General features: G+C 37.0%; 2 protein-coding genes across 3 annotated transcripts; both read left to right on the forward strand.

Moving 5' to 3' along the window:
* The first annotated feature begins 3,803 nt into the window (after window positions 1-3,803).
* Window positions 3,804-15,356, forward strand: LOC113239426 (mitochondrial glutamate carrier 1-like). Of its 2 annotated transcripts, none has more exons than XM_026476431.1 (8): window positions 3,804-3,960; window positions 4,375-4,437; window positions 6,681-6,815; window positions 9,242-9,391; window positions 9,963-10,096; window positions 11,183-11,375; window positions 12,415-12,555; window positions 14,199-15,356. In XM_026476431.1, exons 2-8 carry the CDS (start codon window positions 4,403-4,405, stop codon window positions 14,338-14,340), a joined length of 930 nt encoding a protein of 309 aa, XP_026332216.1. In that variant the 5' UTR covers window positions 3,804-3,960; window positions 4,375-4,402; the 3' UTR covers window positions 14,341-15,356. The 2 variants fall into 2 exon arrangements, with proteins under 2 accessions (XP_026332216.1, XP_026332217.1); XM_026476432.1 differs by having other exon boundaries at window positions 12,463-12,555.
* A 908-nt stretch (window positions 15,357-16,264) lies between these two features.
* Window positions 16,265-18,111, forward strand: LOC113239545. The gene is made up of 2 exons (XM_026476605.1): window positions 16,265-17,969; window positions 18,059-18,111. The coding sequence occupies exons 1-2, from the start codon at window positions 16,265-16,267 to the stop codon at window positions 18,109-18,111; spliced, it is 1,758 nt and encodes a 585-aa protein (XP_026332390.1).
* Window positions 18,112-19,461: the final 1,350 nt, after the last annotated feature.

Raw genomic sequence — 19,461 nt, forward strand, 5'->3', positions numbered from 1 at the left:
TGCTTCTAACTTGTTTAAAAGTATTGGTATGTTTACAGTGTCAAAAGCTTTTGCGAGGTCAAGGAATATAGCCAAACATTTATTCCTCGAGTCCAAATTTCTTACGATGTATTCCGTCAGCTCATCGACTGCGTCGTTTGTCGATAGTCCTTGTCTGAACCCAAATTGGGACGTCGAGAGAAGTTTCTTCGTTTTTAAATAGTTAACAAGCCTTTTGTAAATTATTTTTTCTAGTAGTTTAGAGAGAGATGGTAATATGGCAATTGGTCGGTAATTGTTAATATTGCTCTTATCACCGCTTTTGTAAATAGGTTTTACAAGGGCTGTTTTTAGTACTTTGGGAAACGTTCCTGTGGATAGACAGAGATTAAATATGTAAGTCAGGGGTGAAATCAAATGTAATCTATTTTGTTTAATGAAAGAACAAGGTATTTTGTCAATTCCTGTCGCACAGTCATTTCTTAAAGTCATAATAATATTTTCAATTTCGAGTTCGTCAGTGTTGTTTAAGACAAACGAGTGCAGTTGTGAGGCGCGTGACGAGGTCATGGTTGTAGTTGAAAGCGGAAGGTTTATTTCCACTTTTTCAGCTAAAAGTTTTCTTACACTAGTAAAGAATTCATTTGCTGCGTTAACAGTATGCACTGGATTGTCTGCATTTACAATTAATTGTTGAGCGGACGATTTCGAGTTAGTCATGTTCGTGATATTTTTGATGACTTTCCATAATCTTTTTTTATCATGACCTGCATTAATTATTTGCAACTTTTCATATTGACATTTCAATTTCTTTAATAAATTGTTACAAAAATTTCTATATCTATAATGAGTAATTTTAAATATTGCATTATCCGGAAACTGAACAAATTTTTTGTGTAATTTATCTCTATTTTTAATACAGCGCATGTAAAGCAGGTACCTTGTATTTGGGCTCATATAGTACTGTACAGTATATAATACAGTTGAGGTGTTCCTCTCATCTGTCTGCTATTCCTGTCATCGGATCTGCTCAAGGTCGTTATATCATTTTACTATCATTGGAATTACATTTTTTTTAATAACATACACACTACTCGTATAGCACATGAGTAAAGATAACGAACAGAGACAAAACTTCTAAAGAGCGTGCAAAATGTATACCTATTTTGGTAGGGTTGGCACAGGAGAATAAAATTATATAAATAAGACTGTATGATATGACAACATATTTTATTACAATGACGCGCGGTGGCGGTCAGAGGAGACTACCAGTTACGATGATGATCACTGGATTTGCGTTTGAACGGAATGCAATTAGATTTCCTTCTGTTTATTGTACATACTTAAGAACAAAATCTCCTTAGAGCTGGATCTCTCTACATCACCATAGAGAAAAAAAAAATCAATGACAGTGAGAATGTAAACACCACTTTCTCAAAGATATTTTGTGGTTAATACGTTGTTTTTTCATTGAATTATTTTCCCAAGTTATTATGTATACATTATAATATATATTATTTAATTGTTTATTTCTGATATGATAATGTGAATGTAACCATTTTTAGAACACATATTAACAGGTAATAAATTATTCTTTAATTTAAAATTCAATTCAAATTAATTCTTACATTTATGAGCTTACCACGAATTGTTTATAGATAAATATGTAAAAAGGGTGAAAAAATTGTGTACGTTGTATTTACTACCAATTCTAATTTAATTGATTTGTAACACTAACGAACGCTAGTGCTTAACCTGATTTCACTCTTATTTCATAACATTAACGTACCCTTAACCATTATGCTCATCAATAATGGCATACCTGAAGGAAAAACATGAACTGTGCGTGTCAATTCCGTATGCGTACAAGGTTCTACAACTTATTATATAATGACAATAAAATATAAATTGACGACCTCTGTGGCCCAACGGTTTATACTGTGGGCGTTGGATGTGGAGGTCCCGGTTTCGTTTCCCGGTTGGACCAGTTTGGGAATTGATATATTCTAAATTGGTTCTTGTCTGGATGTTCTGGGTAATGCTCCAAAGTGAATTCCGTAGCTCTGGTCCTCACCATCATCATGGCGACCTTTCTTTGGTCCAATCTTGGATCAAAGTAGCCTCTTCCCTCTTCTTCCACTCTTGGCGATCTTGTGCCCGAGTCATCCCAACCTCCGTGTCGGCAGATGTCGTCCATCCAGCGCTACAGTGGTCTGCCGCGCCCTCTGATATCTGCTACTCGTAGTTTTCTCGTTTGCAACAGACAGGACATGTTTTCGTGGCTAGATCCGACAAAGTTCTTGTTGTGTACAAGACCATTCTCATCTTTTCTGTAGCAGTCACGTCATATTTCTTAGCTTGTACCTACACGCGCCCTCACACTCCCTGTTTACCCTACCGCCTCGATCCGGTTCTTATTTCGGTTTCCCTTTATTCGCAGCATCTACAGGACTATTTCACTAATCGCCACCTGTGACCTGGAAAGGGGTACCAGTGAGGGTCGCACTGATCGGTACTCATTGTACAGGGAATTCCCTAGTTTGCCTTGTAATTGGTGTGACTGTTTGGCACATTAACAAAAAATATATTGAAATGAATGGAAGTGAATTTTTCTTACAAAATTTTACGTTACGTAATGAACTGTATATCAATTGTGTAACTTCTTTTGTTGGAGTCAACAAGTAGTGCCGCGAAGATTTTGTATATAGGTAATTTTTTTGTTAATTAGCATTTTGGTTTGTCTGTCTGGACTTTATTAAGTGTTTTCTTGATGTATGTACATAAAGAGTGAATGAATATATTATTCATTCACTGTTTCCGTATCCATCTGCGATCAGTCCTGGAACCATAAACAGATCCGTGCTATTAGTTAGTTTTATGTCGTTTCGAATAAAGAGTCCTGTGACTCTTTTCTTCCTTATTCATTAAATGGCTGATTGTGTTCTACTGATTCAACTTTCCAGTATTCATGACTTTTTCAAACGACTCAAGCCACCTAGAGGCTTTTCGTCAACAAGAGATCTTGCCAATACATGTGTATGTAGTGATAATCGAGACTTATACTTTTCTTTACGTCCCAGTATCTCCTGTATAATAGTTGGCATTTCAAGATAGTCATGTATTTCCTGGGCTCTTACAAACCAAGATGATTGGACTATAGTCTTTAGTACACCATTTTGGAAGCGCTGAACAGTTCTCACATTAGAAGTGCTGGCAGATCCCCACAACTGCAATGCATATGTCCATATCGGTTTTAATACCGACTTATACAACAATAGCTTATTCTTAACTGATAAACCTTGACTGTCTATTCATTATCCACAGCAAAGATCTCAATTTGGTTTTCAATATATCCCGCTTTGCTTTGATGTGATCTTTCCATGTTAGTCTTCTGTCCAGATACATTCCCAGGTACTTAACTGTATTAACTTGATGTTAGGTCTGGTTGCTCATTTTAACATCAGGGCAGTTTCTTTTCTAAGTGTTTTATATGTTGAGATATTGAGGCACTGGCTTTGATCTTCTATTTTGAGAGCTACAGGTCTAGTTTATCAAGTTGAACTTGTAGTTTACGCGATGCAACTTGGGGTTTTATGTCACGTAAGTCGCTGTGAGTACTCCATTAGTTTCTGGTATATCCGATGTAAACAATGTGTATAAAATCGGTCCCAATACTGAGCCCTGAGTCACCCTTGCCTGAATGTCGTGGATCTAAGATACTGCTTCTGGGTATTGCACGAAGAACATCCTATTTTTCAAGTACGATTTGAGTATAACATAGTCAGTATGAGGTAAATTTTTCTTTCAGCTTGAAAAGCAGTCAGAATAGCTTATCGAATGCTTGCTGGATACCAAGGAAGACCGCCGAGCAATACTGCTTTTCCTCCATAGATTTTCGTATTTCATTTGCCATGAAATGAATGAATAATTAGTTAAAAAATATATGCCAAGTGACGGGACGAAGAAGTCGTGCGCCTAGTGGTAAGCAACACGCCTGTCCATAACTGTTGTAGTGTCACACAGAGCTTGATTTCACTAGTATCTGACTGCCACTGCCACAATGTCCGTCACCCGGAGACATAAGTGTGCCTGTCGTTTCACCATCAGCACCTTTAGCTTTGAAAACCGAAATATTGTGCCTAATGCTCACATTACTTCTTGGCGGCAGAAATAGGTAAGGTGGCAGTACTTCCTTGGACGAACTCTTTCACAAGGAGCTCTACTGCTACTAAGACATCTGCGAGAACTTCCGAGACTTTGTGTAAATTCTGTTTTTTTTAGCTCGTATTTGTACGTCACGCAATTGAAATAAAGATCATTATGAGAAAAAATCACTTCTATTCCGATCCACATTGAGCTTAATTTAACAAAGTTCTATTCCCCTTTTCGTAACAGGTCTTTCAACTTTTGTGACATTCGTACAATGTCACAACAACAACCGCCACAGCCTCAGTTTGCGTAAGTATTCAGTATATTTTTAAATGCGGTGTATTGTCCAATATGGACATCGGTTAGATCATCACTGTAAAACGATTCTAGCGCCGCTATGTCTACTACTATTAATCTACTACAAATTTCCTATAGTACAATTTTCTATAAAGGTAGTTGCACCACCTAGGGAAAGCTTGAGTGGTTATCGCTTTTCAGCCAGAGTGAACGGAATATAAAAAGAATGTAGTCCATTAGGGTGTTTACAAATCTGGCGAATGCGCCTGTTTGCGAAAGGCTCGCGAGCAGCACAAGTGTATTGCGTTGTGCGATCTGTTTCGTGCCGTTCGCACGCGGTTCTAGCGCACATGTATTTAATTTCACGCATGCAGTACGCGAGCAGTGGGCGCGCAGCGCGTTCGCGTCCCATTCGCCGGATCTGTACGCACCCTTAGGCGCCGCGCAAATGTGTCTTGTGCTGGATACAAGCTAACGGCAACGCGAATATTCCATTTTTGTACAATTACGGTTGCCGCAAATATTAATTGTATGTAGAATATTCGCTTCTAGTTACCGGTTACTTGTATCCAACACACGTTTGCGCGGCGCCTTAGGGAGTCACCACAAATATGGACACTGAATCGCACTAAAGGTGCCTACAGATACGATCGACATTGTCGATCGACATCGATCGACAGTGTCGATCGACATTGTCGATCGACAATGTCGATTAGGTGCCTACAGATACAATCGACATTGTCGATCGACAATGTCGATCGACACTGTCGATCGACAATGTCGATCGTATCTGTAGGCACCTTAAGGCAGTCAGAAAAAACGTTATGTCCATGCAATAAGAGCGAAAAAGACTGTGTTTCGTTTCGGCGGCATCTCGAGATAAGCGAAACGCGTAACGGCTTTTTTCACTCTTATTGCATGGACATAAAGCTTTTTCTGATCGGTTCGAACCGATTCCGTGTTAATAAGTGTGGTGACTCCCTTACGGGTTAGGCAAGTCTATTTATATTCTCCCAAGCTGTGTTACGATCCTATACTGACATTAGTTAAATATGAATAAAAACTCAATTTAAAATATTCCAACTTCAATGACCTAATAACTTCTGAATAATATAAAATTCTAGTAATAAGTAAATAACTTTAGAATTTTAAGAAGTTCTTCGGCTTTCGCGATTGCTACTGAAATAAAACTATTTTTTTCGGATCTAAATCTAAATCGCTTTTCAAACTAACCATGTGACCATGGTCACAGCTGACTCTGTAATGCCTAAAATAGACTAAGAATAGATAGTGTTTTTCCCTGCAGAATTAACTGAAAATCGTAATAAAACGGAAATTCGTTGAAATAAAACAATAGCAGGTATTCAGAAATCGGGAGGTCCTTAAGTAGCAGCTATCTTATTTGCGACATAAGATAGTTGCTTCTTAAGTACCATATGACTTCATAAAGTTCCTGATACTTGTGTTATAAATCAATGGAGAATATTCGGATAGTCGACAATATTCGGTGTTAGTTGAAATTTGAAAAATTTTCAACAATTTCATACGTTATGTTGATTGAAATATTTCAGTTAAATATTCTGTTGACAATTTTCAGGGTGGAAGGGGTGAAGCAGCGTATGAAAGGAAGGGAGAGTTGTTAATTTTAACGTCATCATGTCAGAGTATTATATCGCACCGATTTAAAAGCCATTGAATTAGCTCTACTTATTTTATACATTCATGGTTAAATAGGATTAAGTAAAATATGTTTATAGGCTTACCTATCAGTAGTCCGAAATAACATTTGCTAGAAATAACGTTTGGTCGAAATTTCATATCCTCGAAAGAATTTTGAGAGGAAAATGTGTTTTCTATTAAACCGTAAATTAAACGATAAACATTCAACATATCCTGAAAGAACAACTGTTTCGTTATAGTTCGGTTTTCGGTGTAATGAAAATTTGAACAAACGTTATTTCGGATAAAAAAAATTTTCGACTTTGTGATAGGTTACCGTTTATAGTCATGACGTATTAAAAGCCGTGGTAACTAAAGGCTTGACTTTCCGCCTCTTAAGAAGAGGTCGTGAGCTCGTACCTCTGAGTTTCTCGCAATTTATGTGCGAAATTTAATTTGAAATTTACCATGAGGTTTTCGGTGAAACAACTGATGTCACAACCCTTGGAAAACATGAAATCTCCGACCCGAATTTGGCCAGAGTGACGGCTTAATGGGTTCATGATGAGGTTTTTATGGTGCTATCATCTGTACAGCTTGCTGCCGAAGATCGTTAATGGAGGCATAGCAGGAATAATCGGCGTCACAGTGGTATTTCCACTTGACCTGGTCAAAACTCGACTGCAGAATCAAACCATCGGCCCCAAGGGCGAAAGGCAGTATAAAAATATGTTAGTAGTATCTTGTTACATTGTACATAAATTGATATGTTCGTCCCACTGCACAAGAATCTTCTCTGAGTAGTAGAGAGTCGAAATTAAAATCAGAACCTCCTATATAGGAGGCAAGCAACCTTTAACCCATCTGCGCTTATGCAAATGCGATGCATGTTAAAATACCCTGCTAATATATAATTATGAGTAGAATTAAGTGTCAACAAATTTGAACTGCAAGAGCACGCTTTAGAATTTATAATTAGGACCGGAGATGGACAGTGGGTTAAACCCCAAACAATCCACCGGGTTTTACACTAAGTGCCGGTTTTTACCCATTTCTGCCGAAAATCGTGAGCGGAAAACATTATACGCGTAAAATAATACGGAAGTTGGTACAATTCATTACTTATTAGGAATTTCGATGTAAAAATATTTTTTTCACGAGAAAGAGGGAACTCTACGTAATTCCCACCGACCTTGCAATCCTATGGACTCTCACTTACTGCTAAGGATGCATTACGAATCGATTTTTATGAAAATCGATTCAAGCATATACGATCTAACGATTTTTTGTATCGATTCATTTCAATAAAAAGACAATATGGAGGCAAGCAATAAATATTTTGTAATAATATCGTTACATTTCAACAAAACTCGATTTCCAAAATTAGAGAATTAACGAGTTTAACCCGATTTAAAAATCAGCACCGGGTAAAACCCCGGAAGCTTGCCCGTCTCTGCTTGGGACTGTTTTAATCGAGATGCATAAAGTTGACCATTATTCCTAATTTAACTTTACCCACCTAGGGGTTAAGCTACTGTCACTTCTTAAACCGCATAATTTAAAAATCTACCTAAATTAGTTAAGCTATAATGTTCGACAAATGATTTTGCCATTACATTAGGAAGTAAGTAAGTAGAGTAGGAGAGAGGAGTAGGAGCTGATAATTTCGCGATTCTGTATATCTCGATAACCACGCGTTACTTAGAGTTTGCAGTGCCCCAGTATCATAGGCTAACCCGTATTACTCGCCGCATACACGCTATCACTTCATTCTGAGCAATCATTCGAACACGATGCGTCCTGTAAGTTTTCATACTAATTCAGTGTAATTTTACGGGTCTTTTAGGTAAGAGATAAGACACATTACTTTTTTATTTTAAGTAATGTTTTGACATATTTGAAAGGTTAATATATTGTAGAATTGACCTGCAAAATCATTTCGGACGTACAGTCTCCTTTTTATTATATTATTTTGTGGTTTGAAAGCAAAGTGACTGTATTTGACAATTCCGCTCTTAGAGCATGGTACCTATTATCAGATTAGGGCATGGAATTATAAACTATGAAAATTTTATTTGGCAAACATGTTGAATTGAAGAGGGAGTAGAAAACGAAGCTAAAGATGGTTACTGGCTTTAGCAGGTTTGCCAATAGGAAATTATCGAACAGCGACGTAAACAATGAAAAGGATAACTTTGTGGAAAACGCGTACAGATACTTAAGATAAGCAACAATTTCAAAAAGAAAAAGAAAGCTATCAAATATTGAAAGAATATATTGACTTTCTTTCATAAAGCTACCAAGTTTGCTAGTTCGTTAAGAAAATAAATACACGGAAGGCAAAAGTTCTACATCTATCTATTTGTTTAATTTTATTTATTGTTAACATTTTAATATTCTATTATATTGTTGTAAAAGATAGTATTCTAGACTATAATATACACGAATATTAACCAACTTAAAAAATATTTTTGTATTTGTTATATAAATTGATTGGGGCACGGTTTTTTTTACCTGAGCACGATATTATCAGACCATTTTGATATTACCATGTTTTCCCATTTTTTGGTAATTTTGCAACAACTGCTTTTTGGATTTGTTTATGAAGATTATGCTATACCTACTATACGTGTAGCCAAATAAATTACCTGCTTACGACTGCAAATTTTGTTTTTATAAACCAAGGCTGAGCTGAACTATAGGATTTATTGCTTACGGGCTCGGTAATACCCAACTCTCCCCTACGGGCTATGGTTTCCGCGTTCTGGGTTGTTCGTTCAACTGCCTCCGTGGCCGAACGGTTACCATGCCGGACTGCCACGCAGAGGTCCCAGGTTCGATTCCCGGGCCGGGAGAAATGTTTGTATGGCTTACATTTATTTCTCTCGTGAGTTTGGGTGTAATTTGTGGTTGTCTATGTGTGTGTCTATGGCACCCGCGACACAGGGTTTCCCTAGTGCGGGGCTATGTTGAGTGTGCGCGTTATTTATTTATTTATTTATTCGTACATAATATTTAAAAAAACTATGATTATACGCGTTTATACATCAAGAGTGTATTTATTGGACATAAGGCTTTTTTTTTGTTATTTAAGCGTTTTAAATAGGTACTGTTCGTTGAGAAGTCAAGTATTATGTCAGCAAATTTTTGCACGTAGGTTGGATTGTTTTCGGCAAACAATGGCTGCGGAAGGGTACTTCGGCATGTACCGCGGATCCGCTGTTAACATCTTGCTTATTACACCTGAGAAGGCCATCAAGCTGTCTGCCAATGATATGTTCCGCTACTACTTGACGCTCCCTGATGGGTTTGTACTGTTTTTCTCTATGACTTTCCTAGGTAGCTGCCAGTGGAATATTATATATGCCATATAGATTTTAAGACTTTCTCGTGGTTATTCACTAAATGATTACCACTAGTATCAGGTTTCTTACCACGGTATGACTTCTTTTTATTTTCCCGATATTTCCGTTCCGAAATATCGGGAAAATAAAAAGAAGTCATACCGTGGTAAGAAACCTGATACTAGTGATAATCATTTATTATATGTGCCGTTTGCGTTAAAGTGTCAGGTTCAATGGGCTCTTGATTTGAATGTTCCATCGGGCCATACCTATTTTGCAGATAACATCGTGAGTAGACGTCTACTTTGAATGTACATTTATAGATATTGCCTATTTTCATTAAAACCATAGAACAAAAATGTTTAAGGTGCCTTTACCAAACTGTCGATTGGAATACCGCCCTAGGATTGTGTAATCAAATAGATACTTACCTATTACGAGAATGTGCTGCTATGTTTATACCTACTACATATATCACGAAATAGTTTATTTTGCACGATCCTAACGTGAAATTGAATAACTATTCACTTTCAGAACGTTGCCAATATTTCGGCAAATGCTAGCGGGAGGATCTGCTGGCGCGTGTCAAATTGTTGTCACCACGCCAATGGAATTATTGAAAATACAGATGCAGGACGCCGGTCGCCTAGAGGCCCAAGCCAAAAAAGGTACATAAAAGATAATCTACAGTTCAACGGCAACACGATGCGACTTCTTACTCCACAGTGTTTCCCAGAAAGACGCGATGCTTTTCGGTTACAAGTTTTTGCTCTCTCTTTCTCTGTATAAATAGAGATATGGAGGGTGAAGGTGCTGGTGGAATTACAGGCACGCGGGACTTGTCCACTTTTGTCTCTGGGTGACAGGCGCAATGGGAGTTCCCCTAACATCTTTGCGATTTAAAGGTCTGAGTGGCACTGGAACTGTTATCGACAGACGTGTCGCTTATCGCTTAGGCGCACGACTTGTGCGTACCGTTACTTGGTATTATAAAGAAAAAAATTGGGGGGTATTTAATTTAAATCGCTCACTTTTTTACATCAAAATATTCCTCTTCCTAACGAAAACACTACTTGCACATCAAAATAAATGTACAGATAGCAGCATACCGAGGCGATATTCAAACAAAAAAATTTCTAAGCTTGATGTGCTTTTGACTGTCCTACAAAAGATAATTAATTTGGCATCATGAACTTTAATCAATGCCATTTTATCAGCATATCTAATATATAAAGACTTATTTGTACACAACAAAAGTATGATTTCAAATTTATTCCGCTATATATAATTTGATCTGCTACGCAGTGGTCCCGGTTTCGATACCCGAACCGGGAGAAATACTTGCATGGCCTATATTTATTTCTCTCGTGAGTTTGGGTTTAATTTGTGGCTGTCTATGTGTGTGGCTATGGCACCACACACACACATTTTATACTGTATTGTATTAAGTTTTTTGATATGCTCTTAAACATTTCGCATTACTATTTTGTTTCCCTATGTATTTTGAATTCAGACCTTTTACATATCGATTGTGAGAGTTAAGATGACTGTCGACCATAATGTAAATATAACAATTAGGTGGTAATTACCATTTTAAAGTATGGTACTTGTACCAAAAGATTTTCCCGTACCACATATTACATAGCGTCTATGTCTATCTGGACGCGTATGGGGAGTGCCTGAAAGACCAAACACTAGATTATCTCGTCATAATCAAAAAGTTAATACTTCTTACTCGTGTTTGTTTTAAATAGAGGGCAAAACATTTAAGCGAATGAGCGCTATGGAATTGACGCGTTCCCTAATGGCTGAGAGGGGCATATTTGGCCTTTACAAAGGCGTGGGTGCGACTGGCGTAAGAGACATAACCTTCAGCGTTGTATACTTTCCTCTGTTTGCTACTCTAAATGACGCCGGACCTAAAGACGGCAACAAAACACCTTTTTGGTGAGTGCAACGGACCGTTATTGTTTTAATCCTAGATCAACCATACATTAGTCATTTGTTATGCAAGGCTGCAAAGTTGTTGTTTGACTCGAGTGCTTGTATTGAACCCTGGTTGTTACGAGGGTTTCAAGCCACGAGACGAAAACAACTTTGCAGCCGAGTGAAACACACAACTTTTCACCTCACTACAGTAGGGAAAATGGTAGATGAAACAAAAACAGTAGAACTATATCAAACGAGTTTTAATAGACATAATTAGTTATCGTTATCAATTTAATGTCAACAATAATAAGAATAAAATATACCTACTCACGGATTTCTATTACATAAATAATGTACCTACGTCAAATCGCGTAGTTGAATGTGTCATTATGTTTTTTTTCATCACACCCCGGACCTTTTTTCTTTCCATTACAACCATGATCAAGTAAGTAAGGAGTTCCTTTTTTTAATTTCTAGCGCGACATACTTCTTTACTTAGGTCAGGTTCAAGTTCAAGCAATGAGGTTACCTAAGTTCAAAATTAAAACATTCGCTTAAAATGTTATCTAAACAGAAATTTAATTGCAATTCAGCCACGTACTACTTACTATTAAGAATTTATTTTATGCGAGTAATTGATTTTAATTATTTTCAACATTTAAACAATTGAAAATTTAAAAATTTAAACATTTTGCAAATTGTTTTTTACCAATCCATCATGGCTGTATGTGTGCTGGCTTTTTAAACGATTTTGAAATAAGAGTATACTCTAGCGAAATTCGATGTAGAATCAATGTCAGCAAATGAAAACACTTGATTTTTAGAGTTTTCACCTTAGACTGTTTTACAGTTACCACAATTTCAATATTTTTCCACGAAATTCATAAATACATGCTTTTAATATACGGCGATGTTATATGTTTCTTCCATCAAATTGATACACACCTCATGTTATATTAACCCATCTCTTAGTTTCTTACTACACCTACATATGACGTGGTGGTGGTAACCGGGGTCCAAACACACACTACTTACGTGAAATTATTATTATACTCAGGTGGTCACTAATATCTGGGTTAATAAGCGGTGGTACGGGCGCTTTCAGTGTTACCCCACTGGATGTAATCAAGACGCGACTGCAGACTATAACAAAGGGCGCAGGGGAACGTCAGTACTCCGGCATTATAGATTGTATTACGTATGTGCTACCTACAATTATTTATATACACACATCATACAGGTACGATATCCATTGTTGGGCAACATGTATTTACTACTACAAATTTGATACGTAAGTTATATAAGTAGAGTTTGTAGTACTAAAACAAACACAATGGCAGCCGATTAAGGAATTGAAAACTACTTCATTACTTTAACTATGTTGACTTAAGCTCAACTAACACTGGCGCAGAGTCGAAGCGTCGCATCGCGTCCTATTTTTTAACTACAACGCATATAGACGCACGTCGTCTAGACGCGACACTCGCTTTAGCGCGACTGGATCACAGTGTGGTCGGCGTCTGACGCTTCACTATGCGCAAGTAACGCCCGGAGACGCGCGCAACCGCTCGACTGTAACCCAACGCGCGATTCCATATTTGCATAACACAAATTTGTACCTTAATAATGGGAAAGTAGAGATGAATATGCAATAGGCGAAAAATATAACTCGTCGCGACGCTTCGACTCTGCGCCAGTGTGAATTGAGCCTTATATCTATATTACACAGTATGTTCATACGTTAGTTATGATAAAGAAGGAGGGCAGAATTGAATCTGCCCTGCTTCTTTATTATAACCAACGTAATCGACACTTTTAGCGAAATTAACAAAAGTTAAATTGAGTTATTAACGCAATATCTAAAATCCGCAAAACGAGAATATCTTATACAACCCCCTACAGGCGGTTTCTTTATATCTCATTTAGTTTCAAAATCAGCGTAATTGACATATTTCTGTTATAAAAATTTTAAGTGCCAATATCTCTAAAGTTATCAAAATGAAAATGCGTTAGTTATGACAAGGAAAAAAATTGCGTTTGTAAAGGTAGATGATTAGCGAGTGCATCGCGTTTGCATCGCTGCTAAAAGTTGCCCTGTGTAACCGCTCTAAAAAATTGCGCTTTTAGTTTACACGAAGTGAAATGAACATTAAATTATACTTAGCTTTTAGCTTTTTATTGTTTTTCTCGCACTTCACTATACGCCTGGCAGTCTAAGAATTAAATTAATGTGACAATGTTATTTTTACAGAAATTCTTTCGGTATCATGCTTTATTTTATTTTTTATAAAGTAATTAGGTTTGGTCTGAGAAAAAGTTTATATGTAGTTTAAAAGCAATTAAATAACTTGTTGACGAATTAAAATACTAAGTATATCAGTGCGGAATTTTTAAATAACAATTCTAATGTCTTGTTTTCGAACGTAGTATATTTATTTTGACGTTATTGTACTTGCATCATTATCGCTTACATTTTTTTTCCATTTAAGTATTTTTAATAATTTTTAATTCTAGTTACATTTTACAATTAGGTATTGTCATTGAAATTGACCTAAATAACTATCACATATAAATTACACACTGAATTATTAATAACACCCCGTTGTCATGTGATTATTTTAATAAATTTTCATGAAATTTTCAATAAATTTCAATAATATGTCAAAATTGGATCAATTTTGGTTTAGGCCACTAGAGTTGAAAAGCAGGGATATGGTAACACAATTTGCTAAAAATGTCGATTGCCTATGTTAGTTGTGATAAGGGAGCAGTATAGACGTCTAAATAAAAGTAATTTGGGGTTATTACCTTAAATAATAGTACAAATTGTTCACTTTTCAGAACAACGTTGAAGTACGAAGGAATAACAGCTTTCTTCAAAGGTGGCGCTTGCCGTGTGATAGTGGTTGCTCCATTGTTCGGAATCGCCCAATCGATTTATTACATGGGTATCGGTGAATGGTTACTCGGGTATCCACGCTAAGACTAGGATAGGCCGCATAGTGAAAAACTGCATCTTGCATGTCGTTCGGAAGCATTAGGGCGGTTGATATTGATTGATATTTTGCAGTTTTTCTTCATATTTCATGTTGGGGGAATGAAAAGAGACATCGAATATATTAGCTCTGGACTTTTTCAAATCATTTACATACCTCTAGTATCGATCTCTCGTACGTACAACACAAATTTTGAGTTTAAAAACCATTTTGCATCGACACAAGATAAAAGTCCAATAGTAAGGCAACATTTCTTAAATCTGTCTCTCCACGACTGTACAGTGTTGATACTCGCTAGCGACCTGGAATTGTATTCCAATCCAAATTGTACGTCGCCCAAAGCAATCTACTCTAGGAGTCTTTGTGTACATGTACAAGTATATGTACGAGTACATGTGTGTACAAGTGGGGTACATTAATTGGTTTATGTTACGATTGTCAAATAAAGATAACATAAAACCGAAATAATCCTCAGTCTACCTAATCAACTTTTAACAACCAATAAATAAGCATATGAATAGTTTTCATGAATGATAAAAAAATATTGTGAATATTTTGTTAAATATCGTGTTTTTATACAACGCACAATGTTAGTGATCGTTAGTAGGTGTTATTAAAGAAGGACATTCAGAAAGTTTTTATAAAGGAAACATAAAGTTAACACGAGAAAAATTGGCTGTGGTACAAATAGTACCGTACCTCAGAATTGAGAATATTCTCCAGACTCAACTTTTGAGTGCCCTTTTTCAAAAAAATAAAGCCAAGAGAGGACGCAGTAAATTATTGTCAGGACATGCATACATATCTACTGCTGATTCATGAAACAGAAAACCTTATTTCGATTGGTCAGATGAAGTAAAAATGCATAAATGTTTTACGCGGTTGTTAGTCTACAGATAGGCACTGTAAGTTTATGATAGATTTATATTCTTTCTTTGGTATACTTAATTCTTAATGAATACCTAAATTATTTTCCCAAATCGACTTCAATGTCTATAAATCCGTACACAAGCTAATTTGGTATCTTATATATTATATACCACTTAAATTATGAACTTAAGTAATCGAAATCAAATAATTACTTAGCATTATTAAAAAGTTTCGAACATATACTTAGTTTTGTAAATATATTTTTTTACAGTAAAATATTGATTAAAAATAGTTGTTTCAGTTGTGATCCCTGTGAGACGTTTACATGAAAGAACCTCTAGAATTTAAACTAGAAGGCACTGCGTTTACAATAGGTTTTCTAAGAACTGTAGAGCTCTTTGTGAAAGAGTTTATCCAGCCACCTTACCCATTTCTGTCGCCAAGCAGTAATGTGATCATTACTGTGTTCCGGTTTGAAAGGGTAAAGGTACTTGTGAAATTACAGGCACATAGGACTTGTCAACTTGTGTCTCAGGGTGAGGGGCGCAGTGGCAGTGCCCCTAAGATCTTTGCGATTTAAAGCTCTGAGTGGCACTAAAAAAAGGTACTACAATTGAGTTATGAGACATAATTATGGTTTTAATTTAGTTGTACAATAGGTTTTGCTCATATCATAGCTACTACTTACTTTACTTCATAATCTTAAATTTTCTTGACGTGTGTGAATTATATAATAAGGATCGGTCAGAGTGTGACCTTTCCATCAGCTTTTACAAAAATATATTACTAAAATCAAAAACCTACGCACTACTTTTTTAACGCTATTTGGTGACAAAAGTTATAAATTGATTTTAAAGGCGGAAGGCGCTAGCTCAGCAATCACCCAAACCAATAATATCACGTGCACCATCATCAGCGCGTCCCATATCGATCGATAGGCACGTACAGCTTTCATTTCGACTACAAATAAAAAAACAACGTTTTAGTATAAATAGTCCGTACTCCCTATCACCTGCATCACAACTCTTAACAGCAGCTACGATGAAGACTCTCGTAGTGCTGTCAGCTTTGACTGCGATTGCTATTGCAGCACCGGCACTATCTGAAAATCGCTACGTCGGGTATAGTCCAGTGTCATATCAAATCACACCTACTTTCCGACGAGAGAAGAAATCTGCCACAGAGACAAGCCATAATGCCAGACATTTATCAGAAGTACAACAGTTGCCACTCATGGAGACCAACCACGTGACTAAAGTTTCAGGAAGAACTTTTGGCTTGAAGAAACCAATAATAGTCAAGAATAATAAATTGGGATACCACTTGTATCGCAACTCTGAGGAAGAGCAAGCCCAGATTGATCCACAAGAGAAATGTACAAAGGAAGTCAAAGTAAAGTTGTGCGATTCAGAGAACTCCGAAGCCAGATCCAATGACCTAAAGGCCAATTCTACCTGTAAAACTGATTTACATAATTCGAAAAGTGATATCATGCAGAGCATAAAGACCGCGAAACAAGCAGTTGAAAAACTTCAGCACATGAAACATGATTGGAAGCATAATACTCTTGGATCAGATGCGGAGGTACATAAAAATATCGAAGTGGCAAGATTAGCACTTGAGCATATCCAGCAAAACTTTGGTAACTTAGAAACAATGAATATGCAAGCTACCAATGCGGAGGATTTGCAAGATGCAAAAGAAGAAAGAATAACACAATGGATGGAAGCTATAAATAATATTCAAAAAAATTCTGAAATAGCAAGAAATTTAGAAGACGGCTTTATAGCGTCCAACAACCAGGACCATAACATGGATCAAAGGAAAAGTAACAATGAACTAGACAACGTTCATAACCATGAAATAACAATAAAAAGTAGCTCCCATGACGAACAATCAAATATGGATAAATTAGAAGCCAAAACAGAGCATGAAGTAACACATCAAGACATGAAAGCAGAACTGTCTGAGACAAAGGAGGCCAAATTTGACCACAAAAACACGTTGATTGCACGTGTAGACATGCCCGTCACCGCAACTGAAGAGGTATCACCAAACTCATCGTTTATAACTAATAGTGACCTTGATAAGAATATAGAGTCCGAAGCGCACGGGAAAGCCAAAAACTCCGAACTAGACTTCAATTCAAAACACCCTGTTGCTGAAGATCACAAAATGCCATCGGAACCTAAGGAGCCAAGAGCCATGGCGGCAGCAGAGGTCATTAAGATGGAGATGGATAAAATCAAACAATCAAACAAAGCCGAGAAAGCTTTGGAATCAGCAATTGGTACACTACAAAAATCCAGCATGAAGTCAACCGAATCAAAAGCCGATTTTGTACACCACAACGACATGAATTCTCAATCGAAAGGATTCGATGAGAAGAATAGCAAGAGTGCTTGGATGGAATCTAAAGATAATGATATGCTAGCAAAGGCTTCAGAACACATTCCTACAGCAATTGACACCAAAGAAAGAGAAATGAAGACGGATTTAACACATGAAAAAGCTGGTCACGTTAGTGCTTTTACGGCTATGAAATCTGTAGAGCACCATAAAAATCTTGAAAAACAATTCATCGAGGATGATCAAAATCATTCTCATATTGAAATGAAATCCTCTGCCACTAGTCTAACTAAAATGCCCGAAAGACACGATGATAACGTCGCGATGAAATCTGCTGATCAAGTGCACAACAATGAACCAGCAAATTTGAAGAAAGGGATTTCTTCTTCAGCTCTCCGTAATCGTTTCGATACAGTGAAAATGGCTGAGGATCTTAACTCCGAGCGTCATCATCACTTACATGAGGAATCTGTATTTCCTACACAGATAAAACACTTGCCAGCTCAGCAAATGACTTCTGCGAAAAACGCTGCAGCTGAACAAAATTTACGTAGCACAGATATGCAAAGGGTAGTAACTTTTGGTTTCCCATCCCATCATAATATGATGCCAATGCCTCACCATTATAACCAACCTCACTTTCCTAGTGCTCATCATCAGTTTCATCACCCTTCCCATGATTTTTACCACAACTTCCACGGTGATGGAGTGCACTTTAAGGTTGCACATGCAGAGGCCCAAGAAAAAGCTGCTAATATGGATAACACTGCTCAAGGAGCTCTTCAAACGAATATGAATAGACTTTCTGGTAAATCAGCTTTTGAACACAATACTCATTGGAAGCAGGAACCAGTGGTTGCTGCAAGAGGAGCTTATGGTTCTTATGGTTTAGCTGGCGCTGGTGTTGGGACGATTGGTGCTTCTGCGGCTAGTCTGGCTGGAGGTAGTTCAAGTGGCCCCGGTGCTATAGGCGTCTTCCCTCACGCTAACACAGGAGAATCTGCCATCCCGCTGCTCCTCGGCTGTTCACCATCTGTAGTATCCGGCAGTCTCGCTAAGGCCCACTCTAGCTACGGAGCCCCTGCTTACAGAGCACGAGAAAATATAAACTTGCACTAAGAGGGATACCAATAAGAGCAAGGAACATCCTGCTATTAAAGCAAAATGGAGTCCAACGAAAGGTCAATAAAAACTTCCTTCCTGCTTTTTTTTTTTTAAAAAAAAATTGAGTTTCTAAATTACGAATAAGTGCAAAAAATATTTTTTTTGTTCCTTTTTTTACTTATTGATTTTGTACTATTTTTATATTATTAAGTGAAACATCACAAATAAATTTACTTTCACCATTTCAGTATTTTTCAATTTATTATGGGTTTATTATATACAAAAATTACCTACATGATAAGATTTGCTCTTGACTAGTGGTCTTACTACACATATACATACAGGCTTAGAATAATAACGCATAGAAACCTAGCCCGCACACACTAAGTGAGGCAAATTGAAGCGCACCCAATGGGCCTCCACACGAGCGGGCGGGCCATCAGTGCTCAAGGTCAACTTGCACCGTGAACAGCACAAGAATTTTAGCTAAAAATGACGAAATGTGCGGTAAATGAGTGTAAAAATACGTCAGACAAACATAAAATAGATACTAATATCACATTCCTCAAGGAAGTAACGCGTTTCAACTTGTATTTTTATATAAATATTCACTAAAACCGAAAATTAACCTACTACTAAAACTAGCCTACATGAATTTGATTTTTGCCTCACTTGTGACAGTTCCTTTGATTTGAAACTATCATTCTATGCGTTTTTATTCTAAGCATACAGGCATGATACACATACATAGAGATCCACCTCACCAACAATGAGGAGTGATGATG

Source organism: Hyposmocoma kahamanoa, unplaced genomic scaffold (assembly GCF_003589595.1).
Source record: "Hyposmocoma kahamanoa isolate Upper Pololo Valley unplaced genomic scaffold, ASM358959v1 99879, whole genome shotgun sequence".
Lineage (NCBI taxonomy): Eukaryota > Metazoa > Arthropoda > Insecta > Lepidoptera > Cosmopterigidae > Hyposmocoma > Hyposmocoma kahamanoa.